This window comes from Dermacentor variabilis, chromosome 2 (assembly GCF_050947875.1).
Source record: "Dermacentor variabilis isolate Ectoservices chromosome 2, ASM5094787v1, whole genome shotgun sequence".
NCBI lineage: Eukaryota > Metazoa > Arthropoda > Arachnida > Ixodida > Ixodidae > Dermacentor > Dermacentor variabilis.
Window position 1 is genome coordinate 82,652,409 of NC_134569.1, and position 24,903 is coordinate 82,677,311.

At 45.6% G+C, this 24,903-nt stretch overlaps 1 protein-coding gene across 1 annotated transcript; it reads left to right on the forward strand.

Moving 5' to 3' along the window:
- Positions 1 to 426: 426 nt before the first annotated feature.
- On the forward strand, positions 427 to 23,065 carry LOC142572176 (uncharacterized). Its single transcript, XM_075681106.1, has 2 exons — positions 427 to 709; positions 22,017 to 23,065. Exon 2 carries the CDS (start codon positions 22,127 to 22,129, stop codon positions 22,448 to 22,450), a length of 324 nt encoding a protein of 107 aa, XP_075537221.1. The 5' UTR covers positions 427 to 709; positions 22,017 to 22,126; the 3' UTR covers positions 22,451 to 23,065.
- Positions 23,066 to 24,903: the final 1,838 nt, after the last annotated feature.

Sequence of the window (24,903 nt, forward strand, 5' to 3'; positions counted from 1 at the left end):
GCGACAACAGCAACGCCGGGTAAGGAAGGAAAAGAAAATGAAAGGTGCCAAAAACGACAACCTGTAACGGCCTGCGCGGACCCCAGGAAGACGACCCCTTGTCGCTTTCCTCTTGGGCATCGGAATAGTGCCCTCGCCGCAAGCTCTTCCTACAAAGAGAGCGTAAGAAAGAGAGAAGGCACTGAGGAGAAAGTAGCGCCTATCGCTCGTCTCTCTGCCTCCGCGGTTGCTCCGAATTCGCGCCGCAAGAAACCCTCCTCATGGCAGAGTACGGTGAAGTGACAACGCGCGGACTGAGAAACAACAGTGACGTCACCGAGAAACGAGGGAGAGTACTGTTTTTACCGGCTGTTTGCGGGACCAGGCTTGCCGCGCTGCGAAACGCGCTGCAACGTCTCTCCGCCTTCGCTCAATGAGAGGGGAAGGGACGGGCCGTTGAACTGAGAGCCCGTGCCTCGCGTCGTCGGCGACTCCCGTTCCGTTCGCTCTTGAGCGTCTCCGAACGGCGCCGGTTCGCAGTGCGCGAGCGTGGTTCATGGTCGGTGCGGCGCTGCTTCGCCGGCGTGCCTGTGCAGTGAAACGCAGGCACCCACGGCGCGATCCTTGCACGAGTTCGGCCGAGACGCATCGATTGGATTAAGTTTTGCAGCGTGGCTCATGGCAAGGCCGGCCATGGACGGCAACCCAGGGTCAGTGTGGCGCAGCTGCTGTGAGTATCACTTCTCTGTACTTCACGCCGCGCATTTTGGAAAGAAATAAGCTCGTTTTACACAATACATGTCAGAGTGTACCCCAACGTGTTTGTCAGCCAAATTTAAAATATATATATATATATATATATACATATATATATATATATATATATATATATATATATATATATATATATATATATATATCAATAAATATTTATTCGCGAAATGCTTCCCATTATTATCTTTCTTACAGCAACGTTTTTTCTTTTTTTGTTTGCTTTCACTGCTTGCTTCGCGCTTACATGGCAACAAATTTCCCGTGTTCACACTATTTTCTAAACGTTTAACGCTGGTGTAAGGAAGCAGTGCTTGTCTCGTGACCTCTTGTAAAGCCTTTACTGTGCGAACTACACACTTAGGCAAGAACTTCTATAAAGCGATCAACGTCCGTTCTTTTATATCGCGACTATTGAGAGGATTGAGAGGACGAGAGAGAAAGAAAAAAATAACCGCAGCAAGGCGCTTGACATTATCAGAAGTGGCGCCGGCTACACCAGGCGATAATCTGCCCATATTCGTAGTTTTCCGTAGAGTGTCGCTCTGCGCCAGTCGATCCCGCCTTCCGCGTGAAGCATTACTAAGCGCTCCGTAATGACGTGTCTTGGTGCTTTCGCAACACCTTTCGATAATGCAGTGCCTCGTTATAAATATTGATATGGTGTCGTGGCAGCTGCTTGCATCGATCTAGCGGCTAAACTTGAGCTTCCTTAACACCATTATTCGTCTCCATTCCTGCGTCACAATTGCCATCTTGCGACGACGTCAAACGTCGAGTAAAATACAGCCCGACATTTCTTCCGTACACATGTGCGTCATCGGAGTGCTGCTTACATCTGCAGCAGGTTTTTACCGCCGGAAAGATAATGAAGCCGTCGGACCTTGCGGAACAAGCCTAAACCTGCTTGTTTTCAATGTATACAAATTATTGTTATTTTCTTTCTTTAACATCTTGCCGGGTAATTCTACAAAGCTCCGGCTTATCGGCTCCTTCCGAACGTAAACGCCCTGCGGACTACGAAGAGGCCTTTATAACTGTGTCTGTATACACAGCATTGGCCTCACCATTTACTCCGCGTTGTTTGGCTGGGTTTTCGATGCGGACTATTTAATAGTAACAACACGCAAGAACTAGTGAACTTCGTATCTTGATACAGTTCAGCCGTTACGCAGCACACTTAAAGAAGGCAAGATTACATATTTACTCCTTGTGGTTTGCATTGGGTTTCGATGCGGACTATTTACTATTAACAACACGTAGCAACCAGTTACCGTCGTATCTTGATACAGTTCAGCCCTTATGTAGCACACTCAAAGAAGGCAAGATTATATATTTACTCCTTGTGGTTTGGCTGGAATTCCGATGCGGGCTATCTAATAATAACAAAACCTAGTATCAACTAGTCATGCCGTGTCTTGTTACAGTTCAGCCGTTACGCAGCACACTCGAAGAAGGCAAGATTAATTGTACATGAAATATCAAATACGGCGGCTATTCAGGGTTCCTGCCTGTATATTTATGTAACTGTCACTAAATTTAATAGAGGTGTATACTTCTCGTACACTAGAGAGTTATTAATATTACGACGAGCCGTCATCATCATCCCAAATATTGAGTTTAAAACATGCAACAAAACAGTGGACTTCGGCTAACGTAAGGAGGAGTTTGATGAAACCGCAGTAAACGCTCACATAGGATTCGCTATTTTATTGCAACAGAGCAACCTTGGTTTTCTGTGAGACGCAAAGATAGCGATCTTTAAAGGTTTCTTTCTGCAGTAAGTGGTCGTGTTAGGTCAATATACGAATCTATAGCCGCGTGAGCTTCTCTGAACAGATAAAGTGAGTTAGGTATCATACCAAAGAATTAGATGCGCCGACGCCTAATACAGTCGACTCCACTTAATTCAACATCGGATAATTCGATTATTTTGCTTAGTTTGAACACCCGGGAGCGTCCCTGCGAGAAAGCACACGCTGCTATGGAATAAAATCACGTTTAGCACGAACGCGAAAGCATGCCGCTCCGGTTAATTCGACTCCCAACGGCCCCCATCGGCGCCTTCTCGTGGACGCAACGGCTACTAAATGGTTAAAAACGCAAGAAATTCAGCAGACGGCGTTACTGTTTCCCGAGGCATAAAACTTTCCTATTTTTATCTTTTAGTGGCCGACGCTCCTTCCGCCCGTGAAACCATCTGTTCCCGCTTGTATTAACATTCAGCCCTCGGCTTCGTCCGTTCATCAAAGCGTCTCGTGGCATTTTGCCACCGCTTGTTAATTCGACCTTACGGTTAATTAGACCACATCTTACGGCCCCGCGAAGGCCGAATTAAGGGGCGTGGAAAAAAAAAAAAACAAGTCGTAAGGCCACGTTACCAGCCTTTAAGAACTGCCGATTGAGTGAGTGAAAAATTATCGCGCGGCTTGCCGCTGGAGGCACTTAGCGTGTATTCGCGAGCTTCACTCATGCTTAGAAAAACACGTTTATGTATCACGTATTGAGCAACAGAAAGCTGTATCGGGAGTTTCTCATGTTGCTCAACAATTTTCTCATTTACACTTTTCATTTAAGTAAAATATTTGGGAAGCTCATTAATCAAAACTAATTATGTAATTAGGTGTAATACAAGAAATAATCTGAGTATCTCCAAACAACGACAAACAACATCCCCTTAGTTCTGTTCAGCTTAAGTTTGGCGGAAGTTACGTAGGAGACCCAGCATATGTCCATACCTTCACACCGCCCTTAGATAGGGCCTTTTTTTTTCTTCTTGCCTTTGAATTAAGGCTCAACACAGGTGACATTTGTCTTGTCATTATCACTTCTCACCTTTTTTGTCTTCCCCTTCCACCATGCGTATAGAAAACTAACAAAGAAGAATGTGAGTAAAGAAACAACGTTGCATAATCAAAGCGGCGGCGCGCCGATGGCAATCGTGTCATTGAAGGGACCCGATAATGATTTCTGGTACGAGCTCCACTTATGTATGCAGAGGGTTATACACACGGACTGCATTTATCCGGACCGTAGCGTCGCGTCTAGCATGCAAGGTCGTCTCGGTGTTCCTTGACACACAGGCGGTTTCTTTATCCCCATCTCGTCGTTTCTGTTGCACAGATTCTTATGCCCATTCCTCGTGGAAGCAATAAAATGAAACGGCAGAAGTCAAAGCATCTCCAGCCAAGTCCCCGCAGAGCCTCGACCGATCGATCTGCGAGAAACAGCAAGGTTTCAGCGCTAGCGCCCTCTGGGAGTACATAGGCCAGACTTCGTTATTGAAGAACGTAACTGATATAACCGATGTTGTTAGATCCAGGACCATTCGCCCATGGCCAACAACGGGGTGTCAGAAAAAAACACTCGTGGCTTTAAACCTTTTGTTAGAAAACGCCAGTATCTTGGATCTGTTTTAAATGCTAGTGCCCGCTGAAAGATACATGTATGATGTAACTCCATCCTTGTAAGTTTGTCAATAGTTCATGCAGTATGCTACGTGTGGTTATACTGGCGATCTGTGCGCTCGCCTGTGAAACTGAACTTCTTTGCCTTCTCGAACAATACAATAATCCACCCATTTCTTGGCCAATCCTCCATCGTGGGTAGGAGCCGCACACGTGATAGGCAACAACAACAACAAAGCACATGTGTTTACATGTGCAACTGTACACATGTGCAACTGTGGGTCCCTGGACTCATGTACAGAACTTTTTTATATTGCTGCGTGCCTGCTTTTGTGATTCTTTTGTGCTGCATTTCGTTACAAATTTTGAGACAATACTTTTCTTTGTGAAGCAACGAGAAGCAGCCGGTGCCACATAAAGGCGCCAGCCTCTCCTATTATATCATGCCAGTAAAAAGAAGAAGAAAAGTAAGTATGTGGTATTTGAGATAAAACAATCATTCTTGGTGAGTCATATCCAGCGGTGTTTCGCACAACAGATGTTCCGCGTTACTCGTCAATACGCTAATTAATTAGGAATATATAGCTAACTCAATTTATTTGGTAACTAGCATGTGGAACTCAAGCCACGATCAGCACTGGAGACATGCCCATTAAGTAATAATTATGACAATGGCCTTATTTTCGTCAGTCCACGAAATTAGCTACGAAAGTCATTGCTTTTCCACGCAGCGTTGCCTCACATTGCGCAAGAACGGCTTCGTGGGAAAGTTATGAGCAGTGCGCTAATGACGTTTCGCTGCCACTTGCAGAACGATCTAGAAACTGGTGCTGTCAAAAGCCCTGGTCAGTTATGTAGTACACTACTCGAACTAACACGGGCTTCAACTCAGCAAGTTCATTATGAGCACCAAAACAATTAAATTAAACTTGTTCATTATTTTGTTTGTGATTCTCGCACTAATATTAAGCACCGCCATTACTGTTAACCTCGATGTGTAATTTTATTTTTCGCTCGAACACTCTTTTCCGAATACGTGGTCGCAGTCACCGCCGAAGCAGCCGGCGTGTTCTTCCTTTGTTTTCTTCTGAAGTTTTATTTCGTAGTAAAAGGGGGAGAAATTACGCGTACGTCGATCATACTGCTCGTTGAAGCTCGCAATAATGCTCGCTGAATAAAGCGATAAGCACGCCACTGCGTGCACTGCTTTGCTCTTCAGCACCAGAAATGTAATGTTCGGTTCAGACTCGAGTTTAGCATCAAATTATAAACTGAAGTTTATACTCAAGCTAGGTTCCGTTCTCGAAAGAATTGTTACATTATCCAACACCACTGTGAATATATTCGTTTGTTTATGAATGTGCATAGTTATGAGGCATAAAAAGATAGTGGACAAGGAACTTAAAGTTTTCTTTGACATGAGTTACGCTCTATAAGAGACAAACTTGGTCGCACCAATGCACCAGTAATATTGCGCTGTTTCTTGACGGCGGTGGTGGTGACGGTGGTATATGCAGGCGGGCTTAACCTGTGTCAGTTTAAGCAAACAATTACTACACCCAAGTGTCTCTTACCTAAATGCAGATGCAACTCGCCAAGAGCGCAGCAGAAGGTGCCACGCAGAAAAACGACTGGCACGCGAGCGACACTTCCTTCCGAGCTACGGTAGACCTTTCCGGAAACACCAGGGTTTGCACACGCGGGTCTGGGAATCCTTTTTTTCCGCAAGCTCTTGCTTTTCCTCAAGTTTCTCCCTTTTGGAACTCTATCGTAGGCGCGATGAAATGGAGCGCTCGACACTTCCTTCCTTGTCGCGTCGAGAGGAAAGCTGAGGAAACTTGCGTACCACCTGAATATACACGTAGGCTTGCATATATTTATCTCTGATTGTGACAGCAATGAATGATTTTCTTGAGAAAGCTTCTCGACCACACAGAATCTAAACAAACATAATATGCGAGCGGATATCTTTCTTTCGTCATGGTAATTTTTTTTTCATTTATCATTTTTCGTCACTGTCATTCTCAGATTCATTCGTTTGTTAGGGCGGCACTTGGTCCTACTCAGTTCAAGCGATGTCAATGTGGAATCTCTTGTTTCTAGGTTCCTCTAGGTGCACTAGTGCCATAGGTTAGCTAAGCAAGAAGTGTATGGAGATAGAAAGAAAGAAAAAAGAACTACGGCAGAACTCATCTCACGATGACTGTCGATGCTAACGGGTTAGCATTCAAGCAATGCAGCGACACACCGCATTCCTAAAGTGAATTTTATTTAAATTCTGCAGTGACCATTCTGGGACTTCGTTGCTTCGACTGTACGGAACATTCACTGTCTCCGACACTCGCTTATTTTGGTATGGCACTCGCCTGCCAAGGTCCCCCATAAGCATGGAGAAATGACGAAGACTGGAGAGGCGCCGACGGAACGGCAAAGGTGGCATGACGACATTGAGATGAAAATTCAGAAATAATGGCGATGTTACAATGAGGACAGCGTGATAGCGACGTCATGAGGACAATGGGATGGCGACTAGTGTATGACAACAACCAGCTGACGAAGCTGGAAAGACGACGATGGCACTGCCAAAGCGGCATGATAACGAATGCGTGACAGCGACTGTTTGACGACGGCACAATCATGACAACGGCATGACAACGGCGGCATAATCACTATTGAATGACGACGGTACGATTACGCTAGTATGACGCAGAAGGAATTATGTTGATGGAAACACGAACGCAGTACAACGACAGGACGACGACAATGGGATGATGTTTCTGAAGGGGTGACGATGGTAAAACAGCAGCGTGACAACGACGGCATGACGACAACAGTGTGACGACGACTGTGTGACGACGACGGCATGACGAGAGTGGGATGACGAAGTTTTAAGTACCACGATGGAACGAACACGACCACATCACGACGACACTATGACAACGAATGCATGATGGTTATTAGGGATTTTTTGGCAGGCCCATGTGGGTGAGGGTAGCTTTATGGGCTTGCTGATATAGGTTATCTTATAATACGTTGCATATAGCGCAGGCGCAGCGAGACTGAAATAGATGGCACATGAGGCAACACGCAGCGCTATGGATCCATGTCACTGCATATGTGTTACAACAAGTTAGAAGCTATGGGGAAGAGCCTAGAGGATTGCCGTCAGGGGACCGACCTATTCTGAACCTTGAGTCACCAACGTGCATTGTGCCGCGTGTCCAAAGTGTGCAAGATTCCACGTCTATGGTGTTTCTTAAAGGACTCAGCCAAAAAGCCGGTACCTCTACACGGATATCTTTATGGCGGAAGCGCCTCGCCCGTGGGGTAGACGCGTGTTCAACGGTGCACGAAGCCCGCACGACGCTCTTCTAATTCCGTCTTTTTCCGGGACGCGGGTTACGCACTCGACACTCATTTTTGTTTCTTCTTACTGATGAATTGTGGATAGAGAAAACCTAGAAGCAGGAACCAAGTTTTAGATGAAGGGAAGAGAAAAGAAAGTCACAATGCTATAGGCAAGGAAAAGGCGCGTATACAAACTGACAACCAAAGCAATAGAAAATCAGTCTCCAGAAAAAGAAATATAGAAGAAAGAAAAGAACGCTGCGAGGTGGAAGCGATCTGTGAACGGACGAAAGCGAAAGCGGCTACGCACGGCGTCCGAGCTGTGGAAGTGGGTCAGCCCTGTTTTCGGAGCCAGCGATCTAGGAAGTGACTGTCCGCCGACGCCGTCTATTGCCGGTCGCTGCACGCAGCGCGCTTAGAAAGGAAGGCGAGAGCTGGTCGGAAAGTGGGCAGGGGGGGAAGCCACGCGGCAAGCTTTGCATCCGGGGTGCCTGCTTAGGTCGGACGCGGAAGCAAGTCAGACACTCTCTCGGCTGGCCGCTCGGGATTCGGCGCTGGACAGGCGGGACGTCGAGAGGTGAAGCGACGTGCGTGTGCAGGATGGACGTGCGGGACAAGCGCACAGAGCGAAATAAAACTTAACGTTTTATCTAGTCCTGACGTACCTTCTCTCGGGTTGTTGTTTGGCAGGTAGGAGATATAGGAAGTTGTCTCCCCGTTCCGTGACATTTTCTCAGTGAGGTTTAAGAAATGGCGTTAGCATTTCTAACAGCCACGTCGGCAAAGCAAGGACAACGAACGCATGTGATGCAATTGCAGTTGCCAAAGCTGCGCAATAAGAGGATGTGAACTCCTTCAAATAAGAACATGAAATCATAGCATGTGATGGTCTCCTAGAGTTATTTGCCTATAACGCCCTACATGCTTTTTCAGCGTACAAATCAGAGTCGAAACCGCGCAAATTGCTGATGGAACGTTGCCTGACGTCTCCTGCAGAACGCTTAATTTGCTGGACTTGTAAATGTAGACACTTCAGCCGAGTATTAACGTGCGCTATGTAGTAAGAAACGCTCACAGACCCCATCGACCATTTGGTTCGAATCAAGCAAGCTCGTCGCTGAGTTTCATCGAACCACAAACAAAAACTTCTTTACTGCTTTTCGCTGGCCGAGTCGGCAGCAGGAGCTCCGAATTGGAGCATATTGCTTATTGCTGCCAAGACCATACAGCTACAAGGAAGTCCGTAGAGGACACGGCTGCAAAGAGGTAGGAGACAGGGATGGAAGGAAGTAATCCCCGGCAACGAACACCATAACTGTCTCGCTCAAAGTGGGAACCTGAACTATTCCAAGCCAGAAAGGATGCGCTTATCTCATAGATTTCGCCGCCTCTTCGAGCACAATAACTCACTGGACCAGTTTTTGATACGTTGGTAACGGAGCATCCTGATGCAGACAAGAACACGATATGGACGAAAAGACATATATACAGTACAGAAAAGCATCGCAATTATAAGACCCGAAAAATGTTAAACTTCCTTAAGTAGCACTCAAAGTGTCTTATTGTGCGCACGCTACTTAGCATATATAATATTAAACGCCTAAGAAAAACTTTCATAGTTGGAAAGCGCTGCTCGAAATGACCTACGACGCCTATGTGAATGTGTCTTTCATTGCTTGCATGGGTTTCTTTGTTGTACCTGTTTCTTTCTCTTCACATTCCTTCATACTTTTAATTTTTGATAGCTGTGCATTCGTTTTCTGTGTAAAACACTTGCGATCGTCGGCTCTTTTCGCGTCTCCGTCCGTTATGCACGGCTACGCTTTGTTCGATCAAGCAGCCGGCTTGGCCTACATTTCAAGCCGAACAGCACAACACGCGCGCGGGCCGGGTCGCTAATTGTGCTGTCACTCAGTGAGCGATGCCCCTCGCTTCCCAAGCCTGTGGCCAGCGCACTACGCTGGCCTCAGCAGTTCCGTTTCCTGCTCCACACTACGCGCCAGGTGCGGTCGTGGAGCGTTGTGAACCTGGATGGCGCAAGCGGCGCTGCCTGGCGGCGAGGCAATGATGATGCGTGGTGTTTCATGGCGCAAGGGCCAGGTTTGGCCAAAGAGCGCCAGGCGGCGAGGCAACGAAGCGCTATTGATGTGTAGTGAGTTCACGGCCAGTTAAACGCGATGACGTCGCTCAAGGTAATTCCAACGCTCCATGACCGACCACCAGCCGTCGCCTATCGCGCCGTTCGGAATAGGGCGAGGGCGCAACGACGTCCAAAGGCGAGAAAGCTCGCGTCAGCAATCGGCGGCGTGGAATCGGTGCCGCAGCAAGATCCGCCAAGGAGGGGAATTCCCGCCGTTGTTTACTAAAGCTTTCGCGGTGCATATGCGCAACCTCAATTACCGCGAGTGAGACTGTCCTTAAGATAGAATAAACTTATGAAAGTAGGAGCATACAGGTACAACGTGCCAATTAAACTGCTTGAATTTATCGTATGTCAGCATCGCGCACTTGGTACACCAATGGTCGATACTGAGACTTAGGTCTTGTATTGGCTGCAGGTGTTCTTTAAACCGTGCCTTCACAAATCTACTTCTTGCTAGTGTACACCGGAAAAATAAATTACGCCGGCAACAAAATTACCAGCATACTGCATATTACATAAATATCTCGTTTAAGCTGTATTAAACTTTGTTTGGGAATAATGCACAGTTTCTCAAGGCTTGCCCGACCCGCCGCGGTTGCTCAGTGGCTGTGGTGTTGGGTGGCTAAACACGATGTCGCGGGACCGAATCCCGGCTGCGGCGGCCGCATTTCGATGGGGGCGAAGTGCTAAAACACCCACCCGTGTATACTTAGATTTAGGTGCACGTTAAAGAACCCCAGGCGGTCGAAATTTCCGGAGTCCTCCACTGCGGCATGCCTCATAATTGGACCGTGGTTCTGGCACGTAAAACCCGATAATTAAAAAAAAAATCTGGCCTATGAGTAACGAGCAAATTAGGGAGCTTTAGATTTTGCTTATGCAGAGTTAGGGTGCGCAAACCGCCGCACTGACGAAAGAACACGAAAGAGCGCATGCCGAGCGTGTCGCTTTGCTTACACAAAGGTCCGTTTAGGTGCCCAAACCCGTTTGAGTGCGCAAAATCGGTAACTCCCTATTATTTGAACTTCCCCTCCCCCCCCCCCCAAAAAAAAAAGATGTATCTAGAATTATGGACAACGCATCGGTGGCAGCGCTGTTTCGTTCACTATAGAGAGCTTTAGAGTATCGGACGCAGATGGGCTTTTGTTCGCTTGCGTACGCAAGCCGTTTGCTCCTCAAACCCAAACCCGGCTATTGAAGATATTGCGCTTGATGTTTGGAACCCAAACTGTGAGCTCTAAAGAAAGCCTTAACAAAGGGCACCGGAAATTCTTTAACGCGCAGCTACACATACATCCGCAGCTGTTACAGCATTCCGCCACTCAGATAGGAACGCCGTCGCCGTAGCTGGAATATTCTATTTCAACGCCGATTCCCTGCTGAAGAATCCTCAATTGAGCGAGTTGGAAAGGTGTGATAACGAAAACTAAAAACGAAGAAAAAGGTGTTATCACATAAAGAATGGCGCTTCAAGACGGGACACAAGAGAGGAACTGCGCACTCTTTCCTTGTGTCCCATCCTGAAGCGCTGTTCTTTCTGTAATAATGAACCAATCATCTCGTCAACAATCCTTGAAAAAATGAGCATGAGCGGGACAAGGATACAAAGAAGCGACAACGACACAAGCACTTGCTCACAACTAGCTTTTTTTTTACTGACCGAGATACATGATATGCAATTGTGATATTTACAGAAAAAATGGCACATTGTTAAGCTACCATGCATGCGACTTTATTACACCTCGCTTGCTGTGTATGAATTCGCTATTCAACATGACAGGAGTCCAGTATAGAGGGGGTACGGGGGAAGGGAGGGGTGGTGTAGACAGAGTGTGCATTGTTGCCCTTCGTCCAATCAGTGCGCAAGTGAAATTCTCTTTGAGCGGCAGCAAAAAAGTCATTGCACGGATGTGAAAACGCTTGATGCCGCTGCGCTGATGAGCCGAGAGGCATTGCGTCCATCTGCTCGTCATTGTATTTAGTTTTTCCTGCTCTCGCTGCGTTTAGTGTCCACATGTCTCTGTCGCTGACGATATCGCACTCTAAACAGTGGCACATACCCAGTGACACAAGTTGTCAGATTGCTTGGGCCACTAGGAACGTGCTGGGTGCTGTCTTGCTGAGCAGACAGCATGTGTCACTAGGTACGTGTGCGAACAGACAACTTTCTCGTGACTGCTGTCTGGACTACAGCAGGCAACTTGGGTCACTGGCGGGTATGTGCGTCACGGGGTATGTGTCATTGGGTATGTGTCATGGGGTTGGTGCCCATTTTTGGCAAATTCCCCAGAATGGATATGCCAACATTACACGAGGAGTAAGTAGCCCTAAATATATTAACGTGACAGCGCGCCATCCGCAACAGACACTTCCACATCGTGCGCGGCTGCTAGATGGGTATCCATTGCAACGAGGCCGCAGCCAGAATACATACGGGTAGAAGGGGGTTGCTACGAAGTCTCCACTGGGATGCAGTGATCCATAACAAGATATACTGCGTCGTAGTATCTTTCGGCACTGTGGTTGGCAGTGAGATTGCTGCTTCGTGTGTCTGCTAATTATATGCCAATAAAAAGGAGGAAATAAAGAGAGACGGCAGGGATGTTAACCAGAAATGCGTCTGCTTGGCTACTGTAATACAGTGATTTGGGCTTGTTGGCAGGGCATCGTGAGGCTTATAGCGCGTGAGAAAGACAAGGACGAAAGGAAGCAGCTGTGTACGTCACGTCTTCCTTTCGTCCTTGTCTTTTTCACGCGCTATAAGCCTCACGATGCTTGGCTACCCTACTCTGGGGGACGGGAGAGATAAGGTTTCGTATTTCACGGTTAGCGTGTCAATATGCAGAAGGTTACACAAAAAAAAACATATCGCTGAATTTTACAATCATCTTGGGTGGTTTCCATCACCTGCAGAGTTCTTTAACGTGCACCCAATGCACGGTCCATGGGCGTTTGTGCATTTCGTCCCCACCGAAATGCGGCCGCCGCGGCCTGGATTTGATCCCGCGACTTCGTGCTTAGCAGAGCAACGCCAGAGCTAATAAGCAACCGCGATGGATGGCGAACGTATACTGAAGTATTCACCTTTTTAGCACTTCGGCTTTTATAGTACGAAATAATATAAGTACGTTTTTTTTTTGCTCATCTTTTCCAAGGGTTTCTCTCATTTAATTTTTTTCTTATCGGTCACTGCAACCACAAGGACACAGCTGCAGCATTTTGCTTGATGTACTAGCTGTGAGCGTTCAGTCTTTATTTTCAAGTCGCACCAAGCTATAAAGTGACAACTGAACCTAGACCAAACACTTTTTGCAAATTTAAACAATCAAATAGGCTCCAAAGCCAAGACGTAAAAGCGATTTATCCAGGTAATTCTATGACTTACGGCAGTTGGCAAAGGCATAAAGTTTAACCCTTTTCTTAGCGGGCCATAAAGAATCAACCACTTTCAGGGATAACTTTCTGACACGCTGGGGTGCATTGATTCTGTAATTATTCTGCAAACAACGCCATGACTGTATAAAATGCTAACTGAACTTTTCTTTTTAGTCAGCTTTTCTGTATTTGGTACATTGGGAAGTTCCGAAAATTAGATCTTCAACAGGAAGTATACATCGTCGACATCGGCCTCAGACCCGTGATGCGCATTTCTTAAATCTAACGTTACAGAATGTGACGTTCGAATAAATTTTTAAATGACACGCACGCATGACGACTATGTAAACTCTGTCGAGGAGCCCGATTTTCTGTTTCGACAGCTGCGTTGCTTTGACGATGTCCCAAAGTTCCGCAGATTTTCTGCAGTGTGTGCCGTATTGATTTTGATGTTCCAATAGCACTAGATCCAATTTCATTTTCCCAGCAGTGCACCGTTTGTATTCGTTTTTATACAGTGCTTTCAAAGCGAATATGCACGATGTATTATGAGGAATTCTTCCCGTCGTGTAGAGTCCTGACTGAGGCAAGAACACGTAGTCGATTTCCGCCCTACGTTGCACGCACACAAGCGTAGATGGCGGCTTGACCTTTTGCGCTGCTACTACAGCCTGTTCAAACTGTCATACTTGCTCGGAGTACAGAACACAACACGCGGCGACTCCAGCCATCGTTTCAGGTGCAGGTATTCAAAGCCTTTCGTATACGTGAAACAGGTTCACCGCTTTGTTCATCTTACTGAGTCGTAACGAAAACCATAAGGAACTTGAATAATTGTTAAGTTCCTTTCATTTATTTATTTATTATTTTGTTTTGAATGTATACATGCATATTGCTATACGGAAAGGTGCATGTACTCTAGATAGCACATTGGAAATACCCATATGCGCATTCATAATCGGTTAAAAGGACATTTATAAGAAAAAAGTGTGTGCTGGTGTCGTGATTGGTGTCGTGAAAATGTGTGCTGGTGTAGCTGCAGACAGCTTTCCACTCCATGCAGTATATTTGACTGTGACAAGGAAAAGTGCGATCGTGAGATCATCGAAGTAAGTGTCGTTAGAAATGATGAGGCGGGCTTTGATAGCCTCACTAATGTTCCGTCAACACAAGCAAGCTTGATTCACGCGTGATGGCGACGGCTGTTAAGGGAGAATGGGTCATTTGTGTATTTCAAGCATTGTTTATTCTTTTACGTGTGTGAGATAAGGAAGAGTTCGGGTAAGTACGCATGCACCTCTTTCGGAGCGAATGGCTGTTAATGTCCTACTGCCCGCTATAGGTATACACAGCTCATGTTCCATCCGTAAGGGAATGTGCGCAACAAGAAATGATTATCGCGCCGTTCTAGCGAGGATAAATGGGCTCATTTGCGAGCGGATATTAGTGCCCCATTGTCTACTAAAGCCGTCCTGCCGTGTCTCGTGCGCATCAAGAAATAAGCATAATCAAGTCATCAATAACATAAAAAAAGAAATTGTATCGGATAAAGCAAGGAGCTACTAATAGGTGTCCATAGTGGCACACTTCTCAAAATGGCACCACTCTGAAAGTGGCACCCCAACAAGCTGCGCCATGCCCAGTATCGTTTTCGCTTATTTACTGCATAACATAACACCAGCAACAAGAACATCTCACACGAAGCTTCAAGCTTGGAGTAGAAGTAGGCAGTTAAAAGTACGCTACTTGCACCATAGGTTTGAGACAATATTGTTCACAATTCATCCGTCATCCGTATCACTTCATAATCGCAGCACATCGTGCTAAAGGCCATCTCATAGTTCGGAGATTCGCTCGAGAGAGTAAGCGCGAACTCATCGTGCGCGTGAAACAATTTACATCCTCGATGCGGCTTCACCATATCGACCAAACACGAGCGTTAGAAAACCCAATCGCGAACAGATCACCCGTTGTGGCTATAGTGGCAAAATGCATGCGAGTCTCAGCAGTACCGACGTAACATTAACAGAGGCGAAAGAAGTGCTATGAAGCCGTCGTTTGTGACGTACTGGCCTTTTTGTACCAACCCCTTCAGTCTCGACGCCAATCAGCTATCTTAAACAATTCTTTATCATGTTCAACGAATATTGAGAGGAAGTGCTACACGTACAGCCGCCATGCCTCGCCGCGCCGTTCCAAGGCGAAGGAGGCAGTCGCAAGCCAGCAAAGAGGCAAGAAATTCAAGCAGCACTTCGCTTCTGAAATTCAGCAAATCTCCCCAAATTTTTTTGCGTGTGTCTCTGTTTATTTCGAAGTAAAGATTTTAATGTAAACTTTAGACAGCCAGACAAGGTGACTCAGTCGAATGTACAATAACATGATGCATACTCAAATATATGATACACTCAAAATGAGCAACTCGCGCGTTCGTAGGTTGCGCACCATTACGAAATATATAGCCAAAATACAGCCTGAGATAGTCATTCTTTACTTGAAGAGTTACTCGTTTGGCTACCATCTTGGCGCAGAAGGCAAGGCAAACAAAACTTCGACAGACAGCCGCGTCGTTAACGCGAGTACTCGCGTCCTTGGAAATGATATGATTATACACGAGCGACGAGCCTCTCCCAGTCTCAAAGATGGCATTCCCCTAATATAGAATGGCATTGACAGTGCGTCCATTATCTTTTCATCGTCCGAGGCAGATCAAATAAATCTGCGGAAAAACAGTTTCTTACAAGCCCCCATGGCTTGCAAGAACAGCTGGTGCACTGTATCGCTCATCCTTCATGGCCTCGGTCGGAATGCTTATGCCTCTCCGTCAGAAACATGCACTGGGTTTCAAGAGGTGTGTGCTATGCGTATTATATAGATTACAGATGGTGAGACACCTGGTGAACTGTAAGTATAGTCTTCTTTTTTCAACCACGGGGATTGCGCTGTCAGCAAAAATCTGTCAGTAAAAAACAACCTAGAGGTATACACGTTCTGTCAAAAGTATGCGGGCTACGTTGCCTGCGACCGCGAGACTGACTACAGTCCGTAGAAATGAGCTCCTTTGGCATGCCATAAGTTCCAACACCTTGAGGAATGACAAGAGTGCTCGCATACTCACCATGCAGGGGTCCAGAGGGTCGGGAGCGTCACGAAAACCGCACCGCACAGCTGAACGACGTGTACGGCGAAGGCACTGAGCACTTATACATAGCCTGTATACATTCGACGAAGGCTGTACATGAGGCCATATTTAAAAAGCGTCCTTGCTGTAGAAACTGCATTGGTCGGTATATTAGCTGCAACCTTTATTGCCCCTTACTTGACTGATTCGCTCGCTCGCTCGCTCGCTCGTTCGTTCGTTCGTTCGTTCGCTCGCTCGCTCGCTCGCTCGTTCGTTCGTTCGTTCGTTCGTTCGCTGGCTCGCTCGTTCGCTCGCTCGCTCGCTCGTTCGTTCGTTCGTTCGTTCGTTCGTTCCCAAAGAAACTAGCGGGTTATGAGAGGTGGATTAATTAGGGGGTGGAGTGCGGTGGATTAATTTTGACCACCTGGGGTTCTTTACCGTGCACCTAATACCTAAGTACTGGAGGAGCGTTTCTGAATTTCGCCCCCACAGACACACGGCCGCTGCAGTCGGGAATCGAGCCCACGACCTCGTGCTTAGCAGAACAGTACCGTAGCCACTGAGCCACCGTGGCGGACTTTCCATCCTGATTATCATAACATATGCTTGAATTGTGCGGGATGTGGTGGCAATTTTAGTTCACGGCTTTTGTTTCTTATCTAAACTTTGTAATTCCTCGCACACTTTCTTTTGTTCAGTTGGTGTTGAAATAAAGACGCTTAATCAAACACTCACTATGCTGACTGGGCGCCTTTACCGTTGGTATGCGTATCATTCTTATGTATAAATGACTACCTGAATCTGAACCCTGGTGCTGAGCATTAAGTTAGACATAGGTTAGATATAAGTTAAGTCTTTAGATATACAGGTATCTTACGCCATGTATAATAACACACTTATGAAAAAGTGTCGTAAATTATGTGATAATCCACCTTATAGGGATTTGCTGTCGCGAAATTAATGACTCCTCCACCGTTTGTAATTTTTCTATGTGAACAAGGCAGCCGCGCAGAAACGGCACTTTATGATGCCGCAGGAAATATCAAACCCTTTTCGTCTTTCTTTTTTCGAGTGTTCCTCCTGCCTAGTTCAAGATAGACAATATAAGCAAAGTGGGAGGTGCTACGGTGCAGTTATTAACGATTGTCTTTTATTTACGCGCCTCCTTCGCGCAGACATATTTCGTGTAAAACTAAAAACTACCATATATTTCGATTCCTGGCAGTGCCCACCGCCTGCTGAGATTTTGGTACACATTGAGAGGCACTAAGTTACTTATATAAACCCACAGTCCCCTGTTAAAGCTTCCGCCATGGCCATAGTATCGTCTTGTAACGTAGCAACCTGTCGGACAAGCCGTTCGCGTAAAATTAACCCGCAAGTGTTTTTTTTTTTTATCCGCGAAAATTGTGTTACCTTAAAGAAGCCTTTAGAATAAAGAGCCATCACCAATGGGCCCAAGTACACGATGCAAGGTCAAAACCATTCATCCCAACGTCATCCTTGAAAGCACGCATTGTTGAGACGTTGTTATACAAAGAGAGAGAAGAAAGGGAAACAGGCTAGGAAAGGAACAAGATATCGCTTGCGCCTGTTGCGTCGACGGTGACGTATTGCATGCATGACATCATCGCGTCGCATTCTTTTGCCACGGCCCGGATGTTGTTTGCGCACTCGGAAAATGCTGATCGATTTGTGGCGCGCCATTGAAACTATTCTACGAACGACCCACGCACGCCCCACCAGCAATACCGGAACAGATCGTGCCAAGCAGCGCCATGCGCGGACAACCCACACTAAGACAGAACGTGCTCTGTTGTTCGGTCGACCGTCGAAAAAGTGTTGTCCCGGTTTGTACGACTAGCACCTTGAGAACACACAGTGCCAATAAGAATAAATTCCAACGATGAAGCAACGCCTTCCAAGTATTTGCTGATGCTTATCATCCGGAAGCCATATGAAATCGTGTGCCCAAAGGTCATGACGGGGGCGGGAGAAGGAAGGGAAAAGGGTGTTGTAGAGAGATTATCTTATTTATAGAAAGGTGGAGAGGCCGGTCTGAGCTTGTGCGCTTTTACCCGCTACTCTGCGCTGGGAAAGGATACAAGAGGGAATGAAAGAGGAAATGGAGGATAGTGATAGCAAGAATAGTGGAATAGTGAAATAGTGGAATGAGAATGCTAGTTTTTAACACAATCAGCATGCGTGAGTCACAGTATTTAGTCGAGTCATGCTTTAGGCAAAAATTGTACCACGGGTCGTGCTGTTAGCGTTTATGGCACACCTAAGATGGAGTCCCCCCCAAGTACACAAACTAACACCCTCCTGAATTGTCCGGCATTGATGGCTGCCACGGAAGAGGCTAAAGACTGTCGCTCCCACATGTACGCTGGGCATACTCATGTAGTGGCAAATGGCAACGGCCGCACTCCGAGGCGGCTCTCACAGCCAATGAGGTATACGCGTAGCGCTGTGCGAATGCCACGCCAAGTCGTATTCTGAGCACCAAACTTGTGTCGCACCGTTTGAGGCTAGGTGGCGTGAGAAACCTCATTTCGGTAAAGCCCATTTCGGCGCCGAACATATACAGACACCAGTGACGACGGTCAGGTTAAGAGGAAGCTTCAGCTCGGGCGCTCCTATCTAAATACATGTAAAAGGATAATTCGTTTTTCTCGGCAACCACTGCACCAAATTGGACGACGTTTGTTGAATTTAAAAGAAAAACTTAAAATCTAGTGACTGTTGGTTTCGAATTTTCGATTTAGGTTGCAAAGTTTTTATTAAAAATTGGCAAATATCGAAACGTTTCAGAAAACGAAACTATCAAATGAGTTTACAACTCTGTAAGTCAGAAACGAAAAATGATAATACAATTCTGTGAATTGTATCTAATAGTACACCTAAAGCGGAGAAAATTGATACGTTACACATGAATCTCAAAAAAATTAGTAATATGGAAATACAGATTTTGCAGAACCCTTGTACACAACGTAAGAAATCCATGTAAGATATAAAATCACATACCGAATTTGTCCGCTTTCAATTATCTAATGGATGCCGTTTACAGAACCGCGATATCTTTTCTTGATGCAGAGTTATGACTTTGCAAACTTCGTGCTTCTATTATTTTTCAAGCTTTCAAATTTTTGAAAATCTTTTTAACAAAATTCAGGCCCTAAATCGAAATACCGCCTCCAACAGTCACTAGAATTTAACTTGTTCTCTCAAATGCAATAAACTTCATTAAAATTGGCCCAGGGGTTATCTCAGAAAAACTTTTTTGCGTCTTACATGTATTTGAATAGGCTACGTCGGAGTTGGGCCCGAGCTAAAGCTTCCTATTAAGAAGGCGGGGTGGGGGGGGGGGGCGCTGACAAGGCAATGTTCGCCTGTAATCGAGCACCTTAGATATAAATGGCGGCGCCTTCGCGGCCTGATTCATGTGCACTGATTTAGCATGAAACTCCATGCAGACATATCCGTATTTCCTTTATCCCCTTAGCGCGCTTTGTGCTGGTCAATTTTGTGCTTACCGTGAGCGAGGCCATCGCAGCAAGAAATGGAGTTTGCATCGAGAAGCCCCACTACACTGCATCGTAACAGGCCGCATAGGCCCTACCAAGATTTTTTTTAATGGGACACTGCAATTACATATATGCTTCGGTAGCTCAAAAAAAGAAAAGGAAGACCATAGAGGAAGCATGCCGTCTAATATCCCCAGTTACATAAAAGCCAAAGTGATATCATGCAGTTACATAAGTTCGAGGTTAATTGGAGTAGTTAGTTAGAGAGTTGGATAGTTGGTTAGATAATGTGCAGTTAGATGCCTATACGTCTGGGCATATATAAAAGACTTATAAAACAAAGTCAACAGCAAGCTGCCAAGTATACATAGACATGTAAGCTAATCCTGATGTCGCAGGTTCTCAGTTAGCGTGGCACCTCCGTGACGTTTAGAAGCATACAGAAATAACTTAATGAAATAAGTAGCTGCTCGCATATAAACTGTACGCATTGTTTGAAAATCATACAACCTTTACGAGCATATAAACAGATTGCCCTTAAGATGTGGTTTAATCAATGCGAGCTTTTTTAAATTCTTCTCATGTGGATATGAAGATGTTAATTAGATATTCTCTGTCAAGGCACGTAGATTCGGTGCATAGCAGATATACATGTAACATTGAGCAAAGACAAAATTATCGAACCTGAAATATGCTGCATATTCCGTGATAAAGTACAAACTTAGGACAATTCGCATTCGTGTGCTTGCAAACAACCTTGGTCTTGTTTGCAGGTAATGAGTAGAGGGCACAGGAGAGCAACCAATAAACAAATAAACATATTCACGGACACGACGAAATTGCCATGGATAATGGATTTTCTGTGGTAATTGCACGCTTCCGTGTCTTACGTCCCGCCGTTCTTCTTCGTTTTCTTCACCATTGTTCGCGTCTGTCGCGTCGTTCCTATGTCCTCGCTCGAAGCCAGTATGCTTGGAGCCAACAACCTTGATGCTGTTTTGGTGGGGATTTCCATCGTGTTTTCTGTTGCTCATTTGTACAATCTAGAATAATGTCACTATCAGTAATAATTACTAAATTTATCTCATTCAGTCCATCGGCGGCGATCAGGCCGTGACCGGTGGCAACGAGAAATCAAAAACAAAACCATGTTTATCAAGTTCTGGGGTTTTACGCGCCAAAACCACGATATGATTGCGAGCTAGGGCGGTTGCTTCGGCTAGTTGGTAATTCATGATCAAAAATGACGTACAGCGCCAAGGACAAGGACAACGATAGACGACATACACAGCGAAATACACAGCGCTGTGTATGTCGTCTATCGCTGTCCTTGTCCTTCGCGCTGTACGTTATTTTTGATGATGATTACGAGGGACCCCGTAATGAGGGACTCCGAATTAATCTTGAGCATCTGCAGTGCTTTACCGTGGACCTAAATTTGAATACACGAGCGCTTTCCGCTTCGCTCCCATCGAAATATGGTCGCCACGGAAGGTATCGCACCCTGTGACTTATCCGCTAAGCTAACGCCGCGGGTGAGCCCAGTTTATTTCCTTGATGTTTACAAACCGCATTTTCTGACCAACCTCAGCACCTAGTAGTTGTCCGTCGGTCAGGCAGCAGAAGAAGCATGGTTGCAGCACTCAGTTAGTTATAATGCATATAAAATGTTGCCATCAATACGTGTTTTGAAGTATGCATAAGCGTGTTTTCAATATGCATAAACAACATAACCTTTAAAAATTCGCAGGTAAATAAAAGGTGCATACGGAACAAGTACACGTACGAAGCACGAAAACACATATTTAACTTCGATGATCAATACGAGAACAATGTGAACAAGGTGAAAGGCTCCGGCTTTCCTGTTGTTCTCGTTTTACTCATCGTCTTGAATTTCCATCTCTCGCCTTCCCGGTGTTCTTCCTATATTTCACTTCGGTCACTTAAATCCTTTTAATACACCAATACACGGGACAAAAACGTGGCCCCACAATAAATTACAAGATTTAAAATCGACGTCAGAAGCCCAAGAGGACATATGCAAAAGTACTAATCATACTCGTAACGCACGAAATGGCGAAATGAAGGACGTATTAAGAGGGCAAAAGTAAACATGAATAAAGTGCAGGCTTCAAAGCGAACAAAGCTTTCAGGCAGGGTCAATAAGGTAACGCAACGTCGCTTTGACCGGTCTACGTCCCCCTCTGAGTTCCCGGCTGCACGTGCAGGCTGCCATTCAGTTCAGATGTTTCACATCAGCCTTCTCAAAGCTATTACACCTGTGTGTATGCATATCAAAGCGGTATTCCTGTGCGATTATTTATTTCGATTATTTTTATTCATTTCAGGACGTCTGGCTGCTATCCGGAGAGCGAGGTCCTGTGAACCGCACATACGAAAGTAGTCGCCTGCCCGCTAAAGCGCACACATTGCCGAAGTCTTGGACGGAGCACCGATTATGGTGGCTCCCATCTCGACCGATGTCACGAAGCAGGAGAACCACATGCGAACCGAGATCGCTACCATGACAACGCTGCCATCGCAGCAGCAGCATCAGCAGTCGCAGAAAGAAGAAAAGAAAGACGGTCAGCTTGGCTTGACTTCCATAGAAGGCGACAGCCACCCAGGAGGCATCTCGACGAGCCACAATCCCGGCTACGCGAGCTTCGTCGACGAGTCCGACATGGTGGTCCTGAGACTACTCGAGCTCTTACACAGCGTTCTGTTGTTTGGCATGAAACTCCTCAAGAGCCACGGTCGATACGCTTACTCGGCATCGTAACCAATGCTACAAGCTCTGAGTACATGGACAGACTTATGGCGACGAACTATACATTACAGAGGCGCCTCCCTCAGTGCGATGGCCGAGCTTGATTAGTGCGCCGATCGCGAAATACAGAGTACTCGTGCGGCACATTATGCATGCTCAGCACATTACAGTCTCTTGCCAAGCTCAATCTGTACACGTACTGAATCAAGGAGGCGCCTCGTTTTTCTTTTTTCTTCTTTTTTTTTCTTTGTAAACGCGAGATCAGCCACGACCTCACCAAGGTCCCATGACGGGCCGCATAGTCTTTTTACATTAATGTTTTTTTTTCGTGCGTAATATTCCTTTTATGATTCTAGTTTGATGGCGAAAATGGCGAAGAACAGCTCGCGAACCGAGTATTTGCATTATACAAGTTATATGCAGCAGAACAGCTTTTCTAACCAGCTATTAGAAATGCAAACAATGCGTCTTCTTTTAAGGACTCTTGTCCAAATCCCTTACATATTTAAATCATGAAGTCATCGAATATTCGAAAATCTGTAATATCAACTGCGCAAACATATCAAATGCATTCCGCGTCCAACTCACTGACATTCCTCAAGAACATTATCGGAATGTGTAAGCGTTTTGTGCCGAGTTTTGTGCCGAGCCGAGTTAACAAAACTACAACATTTCCTCTGCTTATCAACGAGTGAATAAAAAACATCTGTAATAGATCTCAGCATAACTTGCAGCTGCTGGTAGCAAAGGGCCCTGGGTGACAAAGATACACTGGCAACCGCATTGACATCCTGGTATGAAAGTCAAGAAATTCTGTCTCTAAGGCGAGTGAAATCAACACGCGCAATACGTAATACGTTAAATGTGAGTTCCAGAAAAACGACTATAGTATGTCGCAGATCGTTAGCAGCATTTGTTCCATTGACGCCCTTCGTTTATGATCTCACAAAAGTCGATTAGGCCTCGTCCCGGAGGGGTAATAAACAGTTAAGAAACGATCCTTCAATGTGCACTTGCAGCATTTAGTGGTTCAAGAATTTCTATATGAGAAAAATCATTACAGAGCCCACTTAAATTTCGGCATACGAAGCAACCAGGGTGCCGGAGCGAATGTGGGCCTACGGGAGCCAGCCACGTATCGCTGTATGCGCTAAAGCACTTCACCGAAAGCTGTTAGCGTCGCAATGCCTAGCCTCTTCAGACTTATGAACGCCTAAATAGCGTCTATCGGTGTAATGCGTGGTCTCACCTTCAACAAACATTGCCGACACCTGTTGCGCAGTTAACGTGTCAGAAATGTTTCGGCTGAATGACACACGCGTTGGGATACACCGGGTAAGTGCTTCTGGCAAAAGGTGAACGCTTGGCAGACAGGCGTTTCGTGCATCTCATACAGTGCCTCGGTGCAATTCTGGGCCTCATCACGTGTGATGGTGAAGGAATCGGAAGCAGTCTCCACACGGGGGGTCGCCCCTGTCTTACAAGGCAATCAAAAGGCAATCAAAAGAATATCCAGGCACAGCCCGTCAATGCACTAAATGTTTTGAGCCCCAAGGCGCCACATGAAAAATCTTTCCCCGTGAACGATTTGTTATGCCAACTTCACGGTGCCCACTGGCGTCCAGTGGTCCCGCCTCTTCATTGGTTGCAAAGTTACTTGTTATATATTTAAAAGGTTGTGTAGATTTATTGTTTTATTTATATTATTTATATACAAAAGAACGTGTGTCCTTTTCCACAATTAAAATGATGTACGACTGGCTGACTTTCAAGCCAACTGCACAATGTAAATAAAACAAAGTTGTACTGAAATCAGTACGGATCCCGCAAGATTGAGCCATGCTTCATTCCAATCACAGTCAAAAACACACACCTTTTTATTTTGTCATAGTGCCATTTTGTCATAGTATCATTTTGTCATATCCGACAAAAATATAATTTACATTAAGTCTGAAACGCAAATATCTGAGACTTGGAACATGAACATAGAATATAGTTTGCAAGTTCAGAGTCTTCCTGAAGGAAGGCACACGTACAGAGCAATGAAAGGCTGAACGTCTTCATAAGCATGCTGGGGCGAAGCAACGTAAAAATAGTGTACTTTCTCGCAACTGCCAGGAAATAAAAGCCTTATCGATTTGATTCGTGGAGATGTCCAAACTTATCAACAAGGAGAAAATAAAGGATATTCGAAGTTATAAGGCAAGAAAAACTGAAGAAGCACTAAAAAATTGACTCAGCATGAAAGCAGTGAGAAGAAAACTTGGCATAGAACAAGCCAAAATGTATGCACTAAAAGATAAGCAGGGTAATATTACCAGCAATGGCGAAGATATAGTAAAAGCAGCGGTAGAATTCTATACTGACCTGTACAATACCCAGAGCAGCCACGATACCTCCATTCGAAGTAGTTATGAACAGGTTACAGAGGCTCTTTCTATAGCTAGCGATGAAGTTAGAAGGGC